The sequence below is a fragment of the Prinia subflava genome, chromosome 8 (genome assembly GCF_021018805.1).
Source record: "Prinia subflava isolate CZ2003 ecotype Zambia chromosome 8, Cam_Psub_1.2, whole genome shotgun sequence".
NCBI lineage: Eukaryota > Metazoa > Chordata > Aves > Passeriformes > Cisticolidae > Prinia > Prinia subflava.
Genome location: NC_086254.1, coordinates 18,858,416 through 18,876,876, shown reverse-complemented (window position 1 = coordinate 18,876,876; position 18,461 = coordinate 18,858,416). Strand labels below are relative to the sequence as shown.

The following is an 18,461-nucleotide window of genomic DNA, read 5'->3' as shown; positions in this document are numbered from 1 at the left end:
AAGAGTTGAGCAGCAGGGCACTGCCAGGGGTGCAGAGATGGGATACAGAGTGACTGATTGGGGACATGGAGGCGGGATGCAGGGGCTGCAGGAGGATGCAGGAGGTGCAGGGGGTGCAGGGGCAAGGCTGCAGGAGGCGATGGGTTACATGGTGAAGGCATCGCCGAGCTTCCCTGACACCCTCGACCTTGACCAAGAGGGGAGCATGAATTTCTGGCTGACACCTCAGCTGCGCCGTGCCCTGCCCTGCCATGTCGCGCCGTGCTGTGCCGTGTGCCCATTTCCTTGTGCCGAGAGCTCTCTCGCTGTGCTCCGGATCTCCCGCTCGGCGCACAGCCATGAATTCCCTTCTTCTTGCAGGGGCGGCGGAAGCTCTGTCTCTCACCTCCCTTCAGAGCTGAGAATCTCCGCCTGGCAGCACTCACAGCCAGACGTGCCAGGGAACCGTACAGGCAGCGGGGGTGCAGGATGGTCCCTCCTCATCCTCAGCGGGGCAGAATCCTCCTGCTCCCCACACCTGGGGGTCCTGAGGTGGGCTGGGACATATCCAGTGGATGACTCGGGCACTGGGCGGCTTCGCCCGGGACGCGGTGGCAGCATCTGGCTGGACCGGTCCGGCGGGCACCGGGTTGACGCAGCGCCAGCCGCTCCGAGCCCTTCCCGAACGCCGCTTCCTGCCGCCCCCGCGCTGCTGCCTCGGGGGGTCCCCGCACGGCCCCCGGGGTCCCCGCGACCCCGGCCCTGCCCAGGGGCGGGTCCCGCCCCACCTGGCCGCGCCCACTGACGTCACCCAGGTGGTCCCCTCGTGGTCGCGCCCTCGCTCCGCCGCCGCCGCGCCCCGCGCGCCCCGCCCCGCTGTCCAATCACCTGCGGGCGAGGGGCGGGGCGGCCGCGCCCCCGCCAATGGGGAGCGGATAAACACGTTGGGCGGGGCAGGTGGTGGGCGTGCTCAGGAGTTGATGGACGTGCGGGGCATCCAATAGCAAGGGGTCGGCCCGGGGGCGGGGCCTGTGGCGGGCGGGGCGGTGTGAGGGGCGCTGCTCGCCTTTTGTTCGGGCAGGAGCGGGCGGGCGGCGGAGAGCGACGGTGAGCGGGGCCGGGGCACCGGGGTACCGGGGCCGGGCGGGGAGGGACGGTGAGTGGGGCCGAGGCACGGGGCACGGGTAGCGGCGGTGAGCGGGACTGGCGCACCGGGCACGGGGAGCGACGGTGAGCGGGGCGGGGCACCGGGCACGGGGAGCGACGGTGAGTGGAGCCGAGTCAGCGCGCATCGGGCATGGTGGAGCGGCGGTGAGCGGCAGTAGGCCAGCGGAACCGGGCAGGGATCGCTCCGGTGAGCGGGGACGGGTCCAGAGGACCGGGTTGGCGGAGATCGCGGCGGGGAGGGTCCGGTGAGCAGAGTTGGGGCGGCCGGAACGGGGCCAGGGTCGTGGCCGTCGGTCGTTCCGGGCTGGGCTGTACCGGGGCCGTGTGGACTCCGCCGTGCGGGGCTGGGGAGCGGATGCGCTCGGGCCGGGGAGGACCTGGGTGTCCGGACCGGGCAGTACCGGGCGTCCCGGCTCGGCCGCGCTGCCGCCGTCTGCGGTTGGGCTCCCCGTGTGCTGCCCGTAAGCTCGGCCGATCCTGCTCGGGACCAGTTGGGCGGGTCCCCGGGGCTTCCCCGTGGGCAGCCAGGCTGTCTCGGGCTGTCCTGGCCCCTTCCCAGTGCCGCGGGAGCCAGTTTGGGAGTCGCTGCTCCGCGCTCCTGTGCGAGGAGGCGATTCTGTCCCCGGCCCCGCCCGGGGCTGCCGCTGGGCGGGCGAGGCCCTGGCACGGCGCTCGCCCGGTGCTGTGCGGCTCTTACGCAAACCGGGCTGGTCCGTGCCCAGAGTCACACCTGGGGACACCGCGTGCTGCTCTCGAGGCCACCTCGGATCGCCTCGACATCGCCGTCCCTACCCGCGGGGCCGGGGCTACCCTGCGCCCACCGCCAGGCGTGTGAGTCTGGGGGCTGAGAGGGCCGAGGGAAGCGCGGGTGACCTGACATCACCCAGACAGCCCCCTGCGGGTTAGGGGTGCTGGGCACAGTGCGGACCGGGGGTCCCAGCTGAGCCCCTGACAGCGGACATCCGCACCGGGAAACGGCGGGGGGAGCGAAACTTGGCTGTTTGTCTGATGTTTGGAGAGGAGAGAGCGCGCTAATTGCGTTAGCTGAGTGATTAGCTTAATTAATCAGGTTTACAGCACAGATGAAAGGATAACGCTGAAATGTTGCTGGGAGTTGCCCGGAGAAGGCAAACGTGGGCTGTCATACGAGCAACGCGGGGAGAGGAGCGTGAACGCTGAGGAGGGCACGGCTGCTCCTGGGGACGGGACAGGGTGACCTGCAGCACCGTTGTGCCTGCACGGGTGTGAAGCTATCAGCCTGCACCCTCTCCGGCCAGGCTGGAAGTTCTTGCACCCCCGGCTCCCCCGTAACGAAGTTGGGGTGCCTGGGTGAGTCCCGGATCTGGTTTGATGTTCCTTTGTCAGCTTTCCTATACCAGAAGGGCGGTGGGGGCTGGGGATGCCCCGTGACACAGCCCCCTCAGTCGCTTCACCTCCTGCTCCAGCCCACGTCGTGCTGGTTTTGGCGCCGGTGCCAGCCCCGAGCAGTTCCCGGGTCTGGTGTCCGTCTGCCACGGGCTGGTGGGGAGCCGGGGGCGCAGCGTGTCCCTGCCAGCTGCCGCGGGGATGGAGCTGGAGCGGCGCCGGGGGCGTTTGCTCCGGGCTGTCAGCCGCATCCAGGGCAGGTGCAGTGTCCGCGGGGGCTGCTCCGGGCTCCGCTCTTGGAGTGTCCGGCCCAGCCGGAAACAGGGATGAGAAAATTGTAGGGGTCCGTTTCTGTGTCCTTGTCGGTGTCGGAGCTGCCTGGAAGGCTGCAGGGCACCCACTGGAACTGTGTTTGCACATCTGAAGCCTGCGATTGCTCATTGTTTTGGAGGATTTCCATGAAGCGTCATGAAAAACCCATTTTACTGCTAATTTGGATGAAACAAGTTGGCCATCAGGACGGGGACGCCCAGAGCTCCTGGCAGCGGTGGCTGAGGGTTGTGCTCCCTCCTTGCGCTGTGGTTGCTGTGCGGGAGCAGGGACGAACGTGGGTCCCCAGGGCTCAGGGCGCTGGGGAAAGGTGGGGCGGCCGTGCGGGGCCCTCCCTCAGACAATGGCGTTCCAGTCTATTGTCTGGGCGATGTGCCGTGTCCTTGCCGGCTCCAGGAAGCGCGTTCATCCCCGGGAGGGGCTGGGGGAACGAGCCGGGCTGCTGGGAGGGGTCTCCTAGGGTAGTTTGTGCACCGTGCCTGAAGCCCCCGCGGCAGCGCGGGCGAATCGTGGCCGGGCTGCAGCCGGGGGCCTTGGGGAATGTCCCCCCTGGTCGTGGTGCCGCAGTTCAGTGTATCACTCGGCGCTGCCCTAATCCCATTAACTCACCCCTTTGTTTCCCCCACCTGAAAGCCTTACTCAGCCCTCGCAGCCGGGCAGGCACTGCGGTACAGCTGCGCGGCTCCTGCAGCTCAGCCCGTTCCCGACACAGTCTTTCCCTTCAAGGCTGTGGTTTGGTGTGGGAGCGCTTGATGGGATTTGGCTTTTTATCACACTTCCAGATCTCCGGGATTTAAGACGGCGCTTTTGCCGGGCGCGCTGCCGCTCGCAGATGGCAGAGCCTGGGAGCGAAGCTGCCCTTGGCCCCGCTCCGCAGGCTGGGAGAGCAGAGCCTCTGCACAGAGAACTTGCAGAACTTTTAATTGCAGCATCTGTACCGACGCTTGTGCGGGTTTTGAAGGTTTAAACTAGTCTGGCTTCTAATTAACAGGAGTTTAAAAGAAACACAGTGTCTACTACAGCAGTATAAGCCCGACTCGGAGTTCAGCTGGTACTTCCCCACCTAGACAGGGTGTGTGGGCACCCAGCGTCACCCAGAGCTGAGGGTAGGTGGTCAGTCTCAGCCCCATGTGGTGTCCCAGGTGGGCCTGTGTGAATGGAAAGGGCTGGGGATGGCAGCTCTGGAGGACACCAGGGCTGCACTGGTGCCTTGAATCGCATTCTCTGCTCTGGGAAGGTTGATTTTACCCCTCTTTTCTCATGGACGTACTTGACAAAGTGGTGGACAAGGGGGTGGCAAGGTGCAGGTACTCCCGCTCCAAAAAGGCTTAAAACTTGACCTCAGCACCGTGTCTGTGCTTAAATAGGGCTGGCTTTGCAGCCACACCCGGTCTGTCGATGGCTGCGGAGGGGGGAGGTGAAGATGTTTCTATTTAAGCAGAGGTTTGAAATACCCTTCTAAATACACCATCCCCGATGGGTTCTGCGGCGGCTGCTGACGGGCCTGGAGGCATCCTGGCACGCCTTGGACTCCAGGCTCTGGAATCGCTTTGGAAACAGGGCAGGAGCTTCGTGCCGCGGCTGCCGGGGCTTGTCGGGCAGCCCGCGACATCTGCGCTGTCTGTTCCCGGCCTCTTTCCCAGAGCCGGAGCTCCTGGCGGGGCGGAGGCGGAATGCTCGGTGTTTTCCCAATATCCCACGCTTGGGTGATCAGACCTGCGAGGGGGTGAGGGTGGCCGTGCCCTCCAGGGGGGCTGCCCCGGTGCTGACGGGGGGCACAGACCCCATGGGGCGGGTGTGCTGGGGTCCCCTGTGGCTTTCGGGGGTGGGTGGCTGGATGGAAAGCGTGTTCCTCTGTGAGGGGGGAGAGACCTTTGGCTGCTGGCAGAGGCTGCTGTAATCGTGGTGACGCGCGGGCAGAGCCCTGGTGACAAATCATTAACTTGCTCCGACAGGCCGGGTGCTGACGGCTGTTGGTGATAATTTCTTGTGATGCGTCTGAACTTTGCAGCTGTAATGCAACTGGATGGAGAAATTAAGCCAGGGCTCAGCACCTCTGCCCTCTTCCTCACTGCCCCAGCTCCTCTGGCAAGGCCAGGTGGCAAACCCTGTGTCCTGGACACTGTGGCTGGAGCTGGGAACAGCCAGCAAGGTCCAGAGCCTGCAATTATAGTATTCCTAAAGAACAACTTGTTCTTTGTGCTCGTTGAAACAAAATAAAGACTTTTGATTGTTTTTATCCAGATGGAGTAATTGTGATTAATCTCACCATGCCAGTTCTCCTTTCCATGGACAAGTGGCAAATTCCCATCTTTCCCAGGCATGATTCGAATGAGATCAGCAAACTGTGAGGAGGAGATGAGCCCGTATGGGTCCTCCTGATCCTGGTGCCGCTGCAGGTGCAGGTGTCTGTGCCAACAGCTACGGATGTGGGGAGGGTGATGTGGTGCCAGAGACCCCATGGTGGGTCTTTGGCAGGTGAATGTCCCTGGGAAAGCTTTCCCTGGGCTGAGGGTCCTGCTGTGGGCCCTGTCCCCTGCACAGGAGCAGGCTGTGGGTGTCACGCTCAGTGCTGTGCCTGCACTTGCAACGGGAGAACACTTGATGGATAATACTGTGTCGGTTTGTGATGTGAAGTGCCAAAACATCACAGCCTGGGCCAGGCGTGTGCTGGAGCTGTCAGGAGCTGTTAATTCAGGTGCAGGCGAGGCTTTTCAGGGACATGATCTGGGTTGATGGAGAGCATCAGCTGAGCGCAGCAGGTCGTGGCAGAGTTGCTGCTTTCTGGGGCTGTTCTGCTGCCAGAGCCTGGCGTGGTGCTCGGGGGGATGCAGCACCCCCAGCAAAAGGAGCCGGAGCTTTGCATGAGGCATTCAGCAGCTCAAATGTAACAACATAATGGTAGCTGAAATATAAAAGAGATTTAGAGCCCACTCCAGTGAAGGAGCCCGGATCTGAAGCTCCCGCACCCCACTGCCTTTCCTGAGTGCCCCAAAGTTGTCAGAGCTGGTGGGGCAGCCGGGAGCCATTCTGGACCTGGGTACATCCATGCACAAAGGCCGTGGGCTCCTTTGTGTGCAAGGCCAGGCCAGTGGTTTTGCCTGCTCTAACGAGAGGCTGATCCCCTGCCGCTGTCTCCTCCTCATTAAACTTCAAGCTGCTCTCGTTCCCCTTTGAATTCTTTACTCATCTTCCCTGTAAAGCCCCATTGAAAGGGCTCCTGGTGCCGGGATCTGACTCGAACGCTTCCCATTGATGCTGGTGAGGTCTTGACAAGCTCCTTTCTCTGCCTGCTCCCGCTGTGTGTTCCTGAGGATCCTCTTCAAAACCACTGAAGCTTTTGTGCGGCGTCTGCGGGGCCTTCGTTAGCGGCTGCCCCAGCTTCATCAGCCCTTGCCGTCGCTTCAGAGCACCTTTGGGCAGGGACTGTGGGTGTTGGGGGACTTCAAGGTGCAGCTCTACAGGGTGCACAGGGCTTTGGGTGCCCTTGTCTGTGGGAAGACTCTGTGCTGTGGCTGCCCAGCCAGGGCTGTCTGAGCAGGCAGTTGCTAATCCCTGGCTGCTCCAGGAAGGGGGGACCGGAGATGGCTTGTGTGTAGTGTAAGTGCTTCTAAAATAGAGTCTTTTTTTTTTTTTTGTGCTGCATTTATTGAATCGCCTTAACTGCCTCTTCCCTTTCCTTAAAAGCCTCGGCGACTGTAATTGCAGCCACTCGCAGGCTCCCACCACTGATCTCAGCCCCTCACATGCTGCGGCTGCATGAGCCCCCCCCAGTACTGTTCCCCTTTGCTCCTGGAGGATGTGAGTGAGGGTGGGGCTCTGGCAGCCCCCTCTGCTGGCACCCACACTGCTCCATGCTGGGTGAGGGCAGGCTGGATCTGCATGTGATGAGCTCAGGCTAACCCTGAGACCCAGTGCCTGGGCCAGTGCAGCCCCTGCCTGGGGCTTGTGAGGTGCCCTGTGCCCCCCACCTGCTCCCGTTGGGGTGACCCCACACTGGAGATCACAGCTGCTCACTCCAGGGACTGCTGCTCCCCAAGAAGTCCCTGAGCAGATATTTCTGTGTGAAGTAGCACTCTCTGCTTTCCTGCTGCTGTTCCAGCCCTGTCTGCTGGCTGTGTCCTGCCTGGTGAGGCTGAAGGTTTCACAGCAGCTGGTGAGAAGGGCTAGTCAGGCCTGGGGCTGCATGTTTGCCAGAGACTTCCTCTGCAGACGGTGTCCCGGGGGGCTGGTGCTGCTTGGACGCTGATCAAATGGCTCCGGGGGCGGATGAGCTGCTGGCCGGTGCCCGACAGCCCGCGGGAGCTTCCTCTGCCTTCCTGGCTCTGGGAAGTGGTGGGAGAGGGATTAACCTTTTCCTGGCAGTGGCCTGCCTGGGTGACTGAATTCAAGCCTGTCCTGAATCCCATGGCTGAAGCCCCTCAGGTGTCTTGGTCCCTTCTCCACTGTGGTGCCAGGAGCAGGCTGGAGGTTCTCCCCAAACATACTGTCCCCTCTGAGCAGTCCCCCACATCTGCCTCAGTTTCCTGGGGGTTTTCTCACTTCCCAGGAGCAAATCCTGTTTCCCTGGGGTCTAGGTTTGTGTGGAGTGGGGCTCTTGTGAGGCCTGGTGGCACTGTTCTGCCCTTCCTGATCTGCCAGCCTGGTGGGGGGAGGTAAGGGCTGGGCTCAACAGCAATCATCCTGCCCACAGGCCTGATGTGGGAGGGCTGGAGCCCACCCAGACATGCCCCCTGCTCGTGGCTGACCCTTCAGTGTGAGTATTTTCACACGTGCCCCAAATAACACCCTGCTTCTCCCTCCTGCATGAGGGTCCTTCCCTGCCACAGCACTCCCCTAGAAACATTGCCAGGAAATGGCTCCTGATCAGGTGAACCCAGGTGTAACCAGCACCCTGGTGCCTCTCTCTCGCTGATCCTGCTGAGGAGCAGAGAGGACATCTGAGGACAGAGCCAAACTGTGGAGGATGTGGGAAAAGCTTGTGTCAGTGTCTGCCCCTCGCTGAGTGATGAGCAGGGCACACTTGAGACAGGGTTCAGAAAATGTCACTGCTCACCGTAGGAGCGTCTGACATTTGCTCCGCTGGCCCTGTCACCTCGGGTGCTGTTGGCCTCGCTGGCCCCTGTGGCGATGAGCAAACGCTGTTCAGGGGATGCTCAGGGGAAGGACAGGTGCCTGTGTCTCTTCTGTGCAGCTCCTGGTCCTGCTCTCCTGCTTGGAGCTCATCTGGGGCTGATCACCAGAGCCTGTGTCTGAGCTCCAGGAGCTGTGCTGGCTTTTGATGTCCCTGGGTGCCTCGGTGCCGACGGAAGGGGTGGCTCATGCATAATGCAGGGCTCTGTGTGGTGTCTGAGCCCAGCTCCTGGAGGTCTGGAAAATTAAGTGCCTGTCTGATGCCTGTAAATTGTGGAGCGGATGTCACTGCTCAACAATGGTGCAGCAACATCAACCCCTGCCAGATCTGTCTCGCTGCTGCCTGAGGTCCCTGCCCTGGCCCTGGTCGTGTGATCTTTTCTGTCCTCAGCTCTGCTCTCCCCCTGCCCACCTTATCCAGGGCAGCTTTCCAGTGTTTGCTGGGGGTGTTGGGGCTCTGCAGGTGGGATGGGTGCCGGCTCACCCAGCTCCTGCACCGTGGTGAGGTGCCCTGCTAGTGGCACAGAGCACAGAGCACTTCCACACTTCGTAAGGCATGACTATTGCTGCTCTTGAGCTTCCTGAACAATGTGGGGACTCTACCACCACGGCCAGGATGACCCAGCTGAAGGATTTGCTCTCCCAAATACCAATGCAGCACCGCGGCACTCCCAGCTCCACACCGGGGCTCTCACGGCCCATCCCTGCTGCGACGCGGGGTGGGGAGCAGCGCTGGCTCTCCTCTCGCCCCTGGCACCATGTGTCACACACTGTCCTGCCCCACTGATCCCGGCTCCTACCGGCCGTGGGGAGGCTCTGCCTCCACCGCCCTCCATTAGCGGGTCCCTGCATTGCCTGACCACCGTGCATTATGCACGGCCCATTATAGCTGCTCTGAGTCTGCCGGTGCTGCTTGACAGCTCAAAAAATATTGGATTGGCAGGAGCAGAGCCCTGCCGCGGCTCCGGGAGGGCGGCTGGGGCTGCATGCGGGGGGTTGCAGGATGCTCCCAGCCGGGGGGACAAGCCTGGCGGGCTCCTGTTTCCCATCTGGCCGCTGCTCCCGCGAGTGAGGGTTTGGGATTCCTCCCTGCGAGCGGCGGCCTGTGCAGCTGCCGAGGCTCGGCCGCTCCTTGGGAACAGCCGGCAGCGGTGGGACGAGCCGCGCCAAGCCCGTGCGCGCCGTGCCCCGCCGGGACCGCGTCCTCGGCCACCACCCGACGCCCTGACTCAGCCGCCGGCCTGGCAGGGGGCTCAGCTCGCTCTCCTCGCTGCCCCGGGAGGGTGCTGGGGCCCGAGGGTGCCGCCCCAGCCCGGCTGGTCCCTGCGGGTCCCGCGCTGTGCCGGCGGCTGGAGCGGAGCCAGGGCAGCGCGGCCGCCCCGGTCCAGCCCGGCGCAGGAATCGGGGCCGGTGCAGGTGGTAATTTAGGCTGTTTGGAAGTGGGTGCTGCTGCGCCCAGGTATGCCGGGCGGCAGCTGCTCCCTTCGCTGCTTATCGCCTCTGAAACTCTGACTCATTCCACTCCTGAGCGGCTGGGAAGGGATAGGAATCCTGAGTGATGGCTCAGCGGAGGGCTGGGCGGGTCTGTCTCCATCCCTCCCTGCCTCCCTCCCTCCAACCCTCCCTCCCCGCCTGCTTCCATCCCTCCTGGCCCTGCCGGGGGCCTGGATGCAGGGCTGGTGACTCACAGCCCTGAGTGAGCTCAGGCATTAATCCATGAGCCATCCTCCCTCCCTGCCCCTGTATCCCCAAATTAAAGACAAGGAAATCCCAGCCCTGCTCCCAGCAACCTTGGCTGGTTTGTCCTGAGTGTTGGGATGTGCTGGGCTGCCCTGTCCCGGCACTGAGTGGGGAGTGCCCAGCCCCAGACCACACCGTGGGCGCCTGTGGTGCTGAGCACCCATGGGAGAGCTGAGCCAGTGGCTTTGCCTGCTTATTTTTAGGTGCTTTAGGAGTGTTCCAGGAAGGTTCTAAAAAGGTTCATTTTATGCTTCGAGCTCCAACCATATGGAGCTTGGAGCTCCTGGCGTGTCCCCAGCTCTTTGCAGGTCCTGTCTCTGGAAAGAGGTCTTAAAAAAGCTCATGGGCAGCCGGGGGACCTTGGAGCTTGTGGTGTCCCACTGTGCCAGGCAGAGCCTGCCCAGACCTTGGCGGTGGCAGTGGTGAGACGCGGTGTTGTGAGGCGCAGCTCTGTGAGACGCAGCCGCGGTTCATGTCTGAACACGAGCAACAAAAGTGCTGAGCTTTGGGTTCGTCATCCCGGTGCCGCCTTTCATCTCCAGTGGGGGAGGAGGGCAGATAGGGATCGGCTCCATCTGCTCGTGGGCTGCGCAGGGGCCGGCTGCTGCGGGGAGGCTGCCGTGCCATTCCGGGGCAGGAGAGGGACAGCAGGGTCCTGCGGCAGCCTGGGCTCTCCTGGAGGTGTAACCTCTCCCCTCCCCACCCCATAGAGCAGCCATGGAGGTGATGAACATGATGGAGCAGCCAATCAAGGTGACGGAGTGGCAGCAGACCTACACCTACGACTCCGGAATCCACTCTGGCGTCAACACGCAGGTGCCCTCGGTCAGCAGCAAGTGCCTCGGGGATGATGACGAGGTCTATGGGAAGCAGTACACCATCAAGAAGACGACCACCACGAGCTACTGCCAGGGAGGGAACCAGGGCCAGAGCCAAGCTCAGGGTAAGGGGCTGTGGGGCCCAGCACATCTGCAGGCTCAGCTGCTCAGCTTCTGCCTTCCTCTTCCTCCCCCGTAGCCGTGCTGCTTCTGGGTACTCCTCCATGCTGACTTCCACACCCTGGGAGTTGTTGCTGCCTAAAATATGCTCCCTCCTGTCCTCCTTCCCAGCACTGAGAGGCTCTTGTGCGGGGGTGGCGCCTGGTCAGCCTGCGCTGGCACTGAGCTGTGCACACATCCGAGCGTGCCAGCGGGTTGGCTTGAGATGGGAACAGCTGATCCCAGCCCCCAGATCTGTCACCTGCTCTGCTGCCTGTCTGCCTGCTGGGAAACCTGTCCCAGTGTGGCTCACAGAGCTGCCAGCGTGTGCCGTAACACCGCGTCACTGCCACGGCTTCTCCTGCTGAGGCGAGGACGGTGCGGAGCCGCAGCCTGGAGTGAAGGAGATGCTTTATCCCCTCAAAGGGGGCTGTTTGCTCTGCTTGCCTCTGCAGTTCCCTGTCAGCAATAGGTTCTGGAAGGTTTATTTGCCAGCTCCTGCAGGGATCAGATCCCCTACAGGACCCCGTGCAGCCTTTCTGCTGCAGAGGTGGGGACCATGGGTGGCTACCTCAGTATCACACCTCAGCATCCTTGATGGGGAAGGCCTCAGTGTTCTCCTTTTTTCCAGTGCCAGCTGGTCCCAAATTGCAAATATCCTTAATTTTTTAATTAATAGGCCTTGTGTGACAACTGCCTCATCATGCTGCCTAATTGAGTGTTGTCTTATCTCTGTGCTGCCGGATCTGTTTACGCTTTGAAGCTCCAGCCCTGTGCAGAGTGTGCCGGGACTGCTGACGTAGCCGGTGTCACTGCGCTAAGCTCTTGCTCATCTCGTTGGGATTGGGAAGCAGGGCTGGGAGCGCTCCTTGGAGAGAGCCTTACACTGCCTCCCTGTCCACCCCTGCAGCGGACATGGAGGCTCAGCTGGCCATGACCCGTGCCCAGCGTGTCCGGGCTGCCATGTACCCCGAGACGGTGGAGGACCGCTCGCTTCTCATCACCACCCAGCTGGAGGGGCAGCAGACCAACGTGCAGCGCCTGGCAGAGCCCTCCCAGATGCTGAAGTCAGCCATCGTGCACCTTATCAACTACCAGGATGATGCTGAGCTGGCCACACGTGCCATCCCAGAGCTCACCAAGCTGCTCAACGATGAGGACCCGGTAAGGAGCTGTGGTTGCTGTATGTGTCTGTGCTGCACAGATGGGCTCCCATCCCTGTGGGGTTCTGTTGCCCCTTCTTCTTGGCCAAACTCCTGGTTGCCTCCACCCTGCACCAGGACTGAGCCCACCTCTGCCCAGCGATGTCACCTTGCATCCTGCCCTTGCTGTGGGACCCCTCCCCACACGCCGGCTCCTCTCCCTGCAGGTGGTTGTCAGCAAGGCAGCCATGATCGTCAACCAGCTCTCCAAGAAGGAGGCGTCGCGCCGCGCGCTGATGCAGTCGCCGCAGGTGGTGGCGGCCGTGGTCCGCACCATGCAGAGCACCAGCGACCTGGACACCGCCCGCTGCACCACCAGCATCCTGCACAACCTCTCGCACCACCGCGAGGGCCTGCTCTCCATCTTCAAGTCTGGTGGCATCCCGGCCCTCGTCAGGATGCTGAGGTACACGGTGGTGGTGGGGATGCCAGGGAGGTGGCACAGCCTGGCAGCCCCTCCTGGGCTGGGGGCAGAGGAAGGGAGGGCTCATGCTGCCCTCAGTGTGGGTCCTCCTGCTCACCAAGACAAGGGAGTGGGAGACTGTGAACCTGTGAAAACGCCTGGGGTTTGCTGTGTGTGGAGCTTGCATCGGAGCAGGAGGAGGAGAGAGCTACCTCACCCACACTGCCCTGGCCACAGAGATGGAGCTCAGGCTCTGAGGGGTCCCTTCCCTGGGGGCCATGTTGAAGGGTGCTGGTGGGTGCTGGGCTTCGGGCAGCCCTGGGGGCTCTGCTGCAGCCCGGTGAGCACGGTGCAGTCCCTGCACTGACGTGGTGTGTGCTGCCTGCCCGCAGCTCGCCCGTCGAGTCGGTTCTCTTCTACGCCATCACCACCCTGCACAACCTGCTGCTGTACCAGGAGGGGGCCAAGATGGCCGTGCGCTTGGCTGATGGGCTGCAGAAGATGGTTCCCCTGCTGAACAAGAACAACCCCAAGTTCCTGGCCATCACCACTGACTGCCTCCAGCTCCTGGCCTATGGGAACCAGGAGAGCAAGGTGGGATGGGGATCCCAGAGTGACAGAGATGTGGGGTGGGTAGGAGGGGGGTGGTTGCCTGACTTTGCACCTCACAGATGTTCAGGAGGCAGCAATGGAGACCCCACGATCTCGTGTGTCACTGGTGATGTGACCAGAGCATTCCTGCATGCCACGGGGTTGCAGCTCCTGCCTGGCTTGTGTCCTGGCATGAGCTGGGGAATCTGGAGAGGAGGTCCAGGGCTGCCACACCCCAGCCATTCTTGATGCCCCATCCCTGGAAGTGTTCAAGATCAGGTTGGACAGGGCTTGGAGCCACCTCGTCTAGTGAATGCGCTGCTGTCTGTGGTGGAGGTGGAACTGGAAGATCTTTAAGGTCCCTTCCAACCCAAACCATTGTGGGATTCTGTCTTGCAGCTGATTATTTTGGCCAACGGAGGACCCCAGGCCTTGGTGCAGATCATGCGCAGCTACAACTATGAGAAGCTGCTGTGGACCACGAGCCGTGTGCTCAAGGTGCTGTCAGTGTGTCCCAGCAACAAACCTGCCATCGTTGAGGCTGGTAAGAGGGGCTGGGGCAGGAGGAGGATGAATGGTGGTGTCAGGGTGATGTGGCTGAGGATGTGTCCTGCCCATGGGATGAGCAGAGGACAGCACAGCCAATGAAGCCACCTGTGCTGGCCTGGATTCCTGCACTGAAGGCTGCTTAGGCGTGTTCCTGGCATTGTGTGTGGGCAGGATCCATCCTGGCTGTCTGAGAGCTCTTCACACACCATGTTTGGCCTCTGCTGAGCTATGAGGCTGCTCTGTGTACAGGAGCATCAGGGGGTGCCCAGCCCGTGCAGCCCTCCTGCTGCTCACCCCTCCTCCTGCTGGGATGGCCAGGGCTGCTCACAGGACTGTCCCCTTCCCTGCAGGTGGCATGCAGGCATTGGGCAAGCACCTGACCAGCTCCAGCCCTAGGCTGGTGCAGAACTGCCTGTGGACCCTGCGGAACCTTTCTGACGTGGCAACCAAACAGGTGAGTCTGAAGGACCCCTGGCTGTGCCTCAGTGCCACGTTTTGGAGCCGTGTCCATGCTGGGTGCTGGGCAGCTCATGCCAGGCTGAGTCTGAAGCCTCGTGTTCCCTGTTCCATGAGCTGCAGCAGCAGCACGTGTGCCTGGTGGGGTGAGGGGATGCCTCACTGTGCCCAAGTTACCCTGCAGCAGGGCTTGCCCTGCATCCCGGGGTGCTGCTCACTGCCTGTGGCCCTGCCCATGCCAGCTGGCTGCCAGCACTGCTGCATGTCCCCAGTGTGAGGCTGAGGCCACCGCGGTCACTCAGTGGGTGCCACTGGAGTCTGCTCTGGCTCAGGAGCCCTGTCAGCCTGTCCTGGGCTGGCTGCCTGCCCGGCTCCTGGGGGAGCTGCCAGCAGAGCTGCTGCCAAGGCTGTTGTGCCCTGCAGCTGGTGCAGAGGTGACCCAGCCCTGCTCTGGGTCTGCTCTCCCAGCCCGTTGCTGCCTCCTGATGAGTTTTCCCATCTGCTGGGGCCACTCTGTGCGGATTAGCTCTGATGCAGCCTGGAAACTATTTTGGCTGTCATGGAACCACCCCTGGCTCTGCTGACTGAAGGGTTGAAGGAGGACGTAGTCATGGTGCTTTAACTCCTTCCTGTCCTGCTGCTGGCTGCTGGCCAGGACTGGGGTCACTCCATCACAGTGTGGGGAGTGCTGGCAGGGGCATGGGAAGTGTGATTCCAGCAGGAGACATTAAACTCTGAGTGAAACTGCACATGTTGGAGTGGCTGGGGAGCAGCCACTTCACTGCGAAGGAGCAGCTCCAGCTGTGGAGGATGCAAAAGGAGCCATTGGGGGATGGAAAAGGAGCTGTGTGGGAGTCAGGAACACTGCAGACCCCCCATCACTGCCTGCTGGGGGCATGGGGCCGGGTGGGGGCTGGAGCTCGGGTCTGGCTGTGTGTGCTGCTCCCACCTCCCGTCCCTGCTCCTGCAGGAGGGCCTGGACGGCGTCCTCAAGATCCTGGTGAACCAGCTGAGCTCTGATGACGTGAACGTGCTGACCTGCGCCACTGGCACCCTCTCCAACCTGACCTGCAACAACAGCAAGAACAAGACACTGGTGACACAGTCCAACGGGGTGGAGGCGCTGATCCACACCATCCTGCGGGCGGGCGACAAGGAGGACATCACGGAGCCGGCCGTGTGCGCCCTGCGGCACCTCACCAGCCGGCACCCCGAGGCCGAGATGGCACAGAACTCTGTGCGCCTCAACTACGGCATCCCCGCCATTGTCAAGCTCCTCAACCAGCCCAACCAGTGGCCACTGGTTAAGGTAAGGGGCCAGAGGGGTGTTGGGGGCAGGAGGAGGCTGGTGCCCGGGCTGGAGCGAGCCCCTGCCCGCTGTTGTGTGGTGGGTTGGGCTGCTGAGGGGCTCAGAGCTGGTGCTGTGCACGGGGTGATGGTGGCTGCTGCTGCCACAGCCCTGCTCTTGTTGGGTTGTGTCCTTCCTTGACAGCAGTTGATGAAGGAAGTGACTCGTGCCTGCTGCTCATTGGAATTGAAGCTCAGCTTGGGAAAAGGATTCCAGGGCAGGGGGAAGCTGAGTCAGCCTGCACCACACAGGGGATGGGGTGGGACAGATGGACAGTGTGTCTCTCGGGGAACAAATGCTGTTCTGATCCACAGCTGAGACAAATCTCTCCTTCCTCCTCCTCTCCTCCAGGCTACCATAGGGCTGATCCGCAACCTGGCTCTGTGTCCGGCCAACCACGCCCCGCTGCAGGAGGCTGCGGTCATCCCCCGCCTGGTCCAGCTGCTGGTCAAGGCTCACCAGGACGCCCAGCGACACGCAGCTGCCGGCACACAACAGCCCTACACGGTGAGCCCTCACCCCTGTGCCCTGCTCCCAGCATGGCCTGGCACCCCAGAACCCAGCCTGTCCCCGGGGGTACCCTGTGCCCGCACTTCACGTGGCATTCCCTGGCGTGTGAGTGCCCTGGCTGAGCTCTTGTTCCCTGGCAGGATGGAGTGAAGATGGAAGAGATCGTGGAGGGTTGCACAGGGGCACTGCACATCCTGGCCCGGGACCCCATGAACCGCATGGAGATCTTCCGCCTCAACACCATCCCTCTCTTCGTGCAGGTCAGGGCTGTGGGGACGCAGGGGCTGCGCTGGGCCACCTCCTGCCCAGCCTGCACAGGGAGCTGCAGCCCTGGGCTGGTGGCCCCATGCATCAGGACGTGCCCAGAGCACAGGGGCTCCTTGCTGGCTGCCTCACACGGGCGCTGATCTCTCCTGGCAGCTCCTGTACTCGCCGGTGGAGAACATCCAGCGCGTGGCAGCCGGCGTGCTGTGTGAGCTGGCCCAGGACAAGGAGGCAGCAGATGCCATCGATGCCGAGGGCGCCTCGGCTCCCCTGATGGAGCTGCTGCACTCCCGGAATGAGGGAACAGGTGAGTGCTGCCACGCTGGGGACTCTGCTGGGGACTCTCCTGGCACTGTCCCAGCTGGGGCTTCTGGGGCTCTGATGCTGCCAGGCAGCAGGAGCTGAGGCTGCTGGCCATCCCTACAGCCACCTATGCGGCCGCTGTGCTGTTCCGCATCTCTGAGGACAAGAACCCTGACTACAGGAAGCGTGTCTCCGTGGAGCTCACCAACTCCCTCTTCAAGCATGACCCCGCAGCCTGGGAAGCGGTGAGCATCCCAGCAGGGTCTTTTTCCTGGGGAAACCAGGGCGTGGCCCTGTCCTGTTTCCAAAAGCACCTCCAACCAGAGCTCAGACAGGAGTGACTGTCAAACAGAGGGAGGTGGGAGGCGGATGGGCTGTGGCCTCAGCTCCTGGGTCATGGCACCACCTGGGACAGGGCTTGCCACCACATGGCCCCTGAGCATCGTGAATATGAATCCCTTCAATTGTGCCACCTTCTTCCGTAGGCCCAGAGCATGATCCCCATCAACGAGCCCTACTCAGATGGTGAGTATGGCACCAGCCCTCCTTGCAGGGTCCCCATGGGCTGGGTTCTGGGGGCAGTTACCTCATGTCACCAAGCCAGGCTTGTTTTAAAACCTTTTTGAGGTGGCTGTCAGTCAAATGCCAGCCCAGTGTGCTGGGGGTTGGGGATGCAGAGTGGGATGCTCAGCTCCCAGGGAGCACACACACAGCTGGTGCCCTTGGGCCAGGGGATGGTTGGGTCCCTTTTACAGCACCATGTGTCACATGCTGCCCTGGGTGCGGGGACAAGGAGGTGGCTGAGATTTGCAGAGGTCATTGGCTGATGGGAGCTGAGGTTGCCACATCCCTCCCCTGCAGAGCTGGACCCTGGTTACCGCCCCATGTACTCGGGTGACATCCCCCTGGACCCCATCGACATGCACATGGACATGGACGGGGACTACCCCATGGACGCCTACAGCGACGGCGTCCGAGCGCCCTTCGCTGACCACATGCTCGCCTAACCCGCCTGCAGCCCCACACCAGGTACCTGCCAGCACACCTGGGGCGTGGCCTCAGCCCTGTGGCCAGGGGAGGTGGGGCTGGCTGATGGCATCTGGCAGGCTGGGGGGTCCCTGGTGCCACCACGGGGTCCCTGGTGCTGCCATGGATCAATGTCCCCATCACCTGTGGGCCCAGGGGGTGCCACGCTCTGGTCTCCTCCCAAATCACTCAGTGGATGACAGGAGTTCTCTGCCACTGCAGGTGTTCTCTCCATGCAGAAGAGGGTGGCCCCAGAGCTGAGCATTCGTGAGAAGGACTTGGGAGACAGAAGTGCCTGAGAAGACAAAACTTTTCCATTCCCACGAGAGGTTTTATTTTTCGATTTGTTTTCTTCGCTGTGGGTCTGTGGAGAAGGTCCTTCCTCCTGGGACTGCTTCGAGCACCTACTGCCACATCCAGCATCCAAGATACTGTTTCTGAAGCTTTAAAACACAAACCTTGCACCGTTAGTGATCTTTCATTGGCAAAGTAGTCTTTTCTATGAATATATATTTCTTTTTTATTTTTAATATGGTGCCAACGGCTTTTGCCGTCTTTAAGTTTGTGCTTTCTAACTTCCCCAAGATTTGTTCTGCGTGTTAGTGTTCTAGGAGAGGAATCTGACATGGAAAAACCCTTTGCTTCCTGCGAGCTCCAACTGAATCAGGCCAATCCAGAGTTTGCTGAAAGCAAAGGGACCGTGTCCCAGGACCTTCGGGGTGTCTGAGGTTTAATTCTTTCCCATCAGCTGCTGGGAGCTGACTTTGTGTCCCTGTCCTGCCAGTCCCCATAGAGGAGTGACTCCAGCATTAGGAACTGTGTCCTTGTACCGATCTTTGTTGCACATTTTAACCCGTTTCCCTTCTCTTTGGTGAGTGGTGTGTTTCCGTCCCCTCCTCCCTTATCTAACGCATTTTTTAACAGAGGCTTTAGATCTGATGGTGGTTTAACACTCCGGCTGGAAAGGGATGGACAGTTACTGGAGTGTGGGTCAGGAATGGAAGATTTTATTATTTCTGTAAGTTGTTTTTGTATAGACCAAAGCAAAGAATAAAATAACCCCTGCAGCCCCGTGCTGCCCTGAGCCTGTTCTTCTGTCAGCTGGGGACAGTCCCTGG

General features: G+C 61.7%; 1 protein-coding gene across 2 annotated transcripts; it reads left to right on the top strand.

The window, feature by feature from the left end:
- The first annotated feature begins 1,002 nt into the window (after positions 1–1,002).
- On the top strand, positions 1,003–18,415 carry JUP (junction plakoglobin). Of its 2 annotated transcripts, none has more exons than XM_063403835.1 (15): positions 1,003–1,086; positions 10,425–10,657; positions 11,602–11,855; positions 12,061–12,299; positions 12,689–12,890; positions 13,287–13,431; positions 13,787–13,890; positions 14,863–15,201; positions 15,592–15,747; positions 15,891–16,010; positions 16,171–16,321; positions 16,441–16,562; positions 16,803–16,842; positions 17,179–17,346; positions 17,566–18,415. In XM_063403835.1, exons 2-14 carry the CDS (start codon positions 10,432–10,434, stop codon positions 17,322–17,324), a joined length of 2,244 nt encoding a protein of 747 aa, XP_063259905.1. In that variant the 5' UTR covers positions 1,003–1,086; positions 10,425–10,431; the 3' UTR covers positions 17,325–17,346; positions 17,566–18,415. The 2 variants fall into 2 exon arrangements, with proteins under 2 accessions (XP_063259905.1, XP_063259906.1); XM_063403836.1 differs by lacking the exon at positions 1,003–1,086 and adding an exon at positions 1,311–1,333.
- Positions 18,416–18,461: the final 46 nt, after the last annotated feature.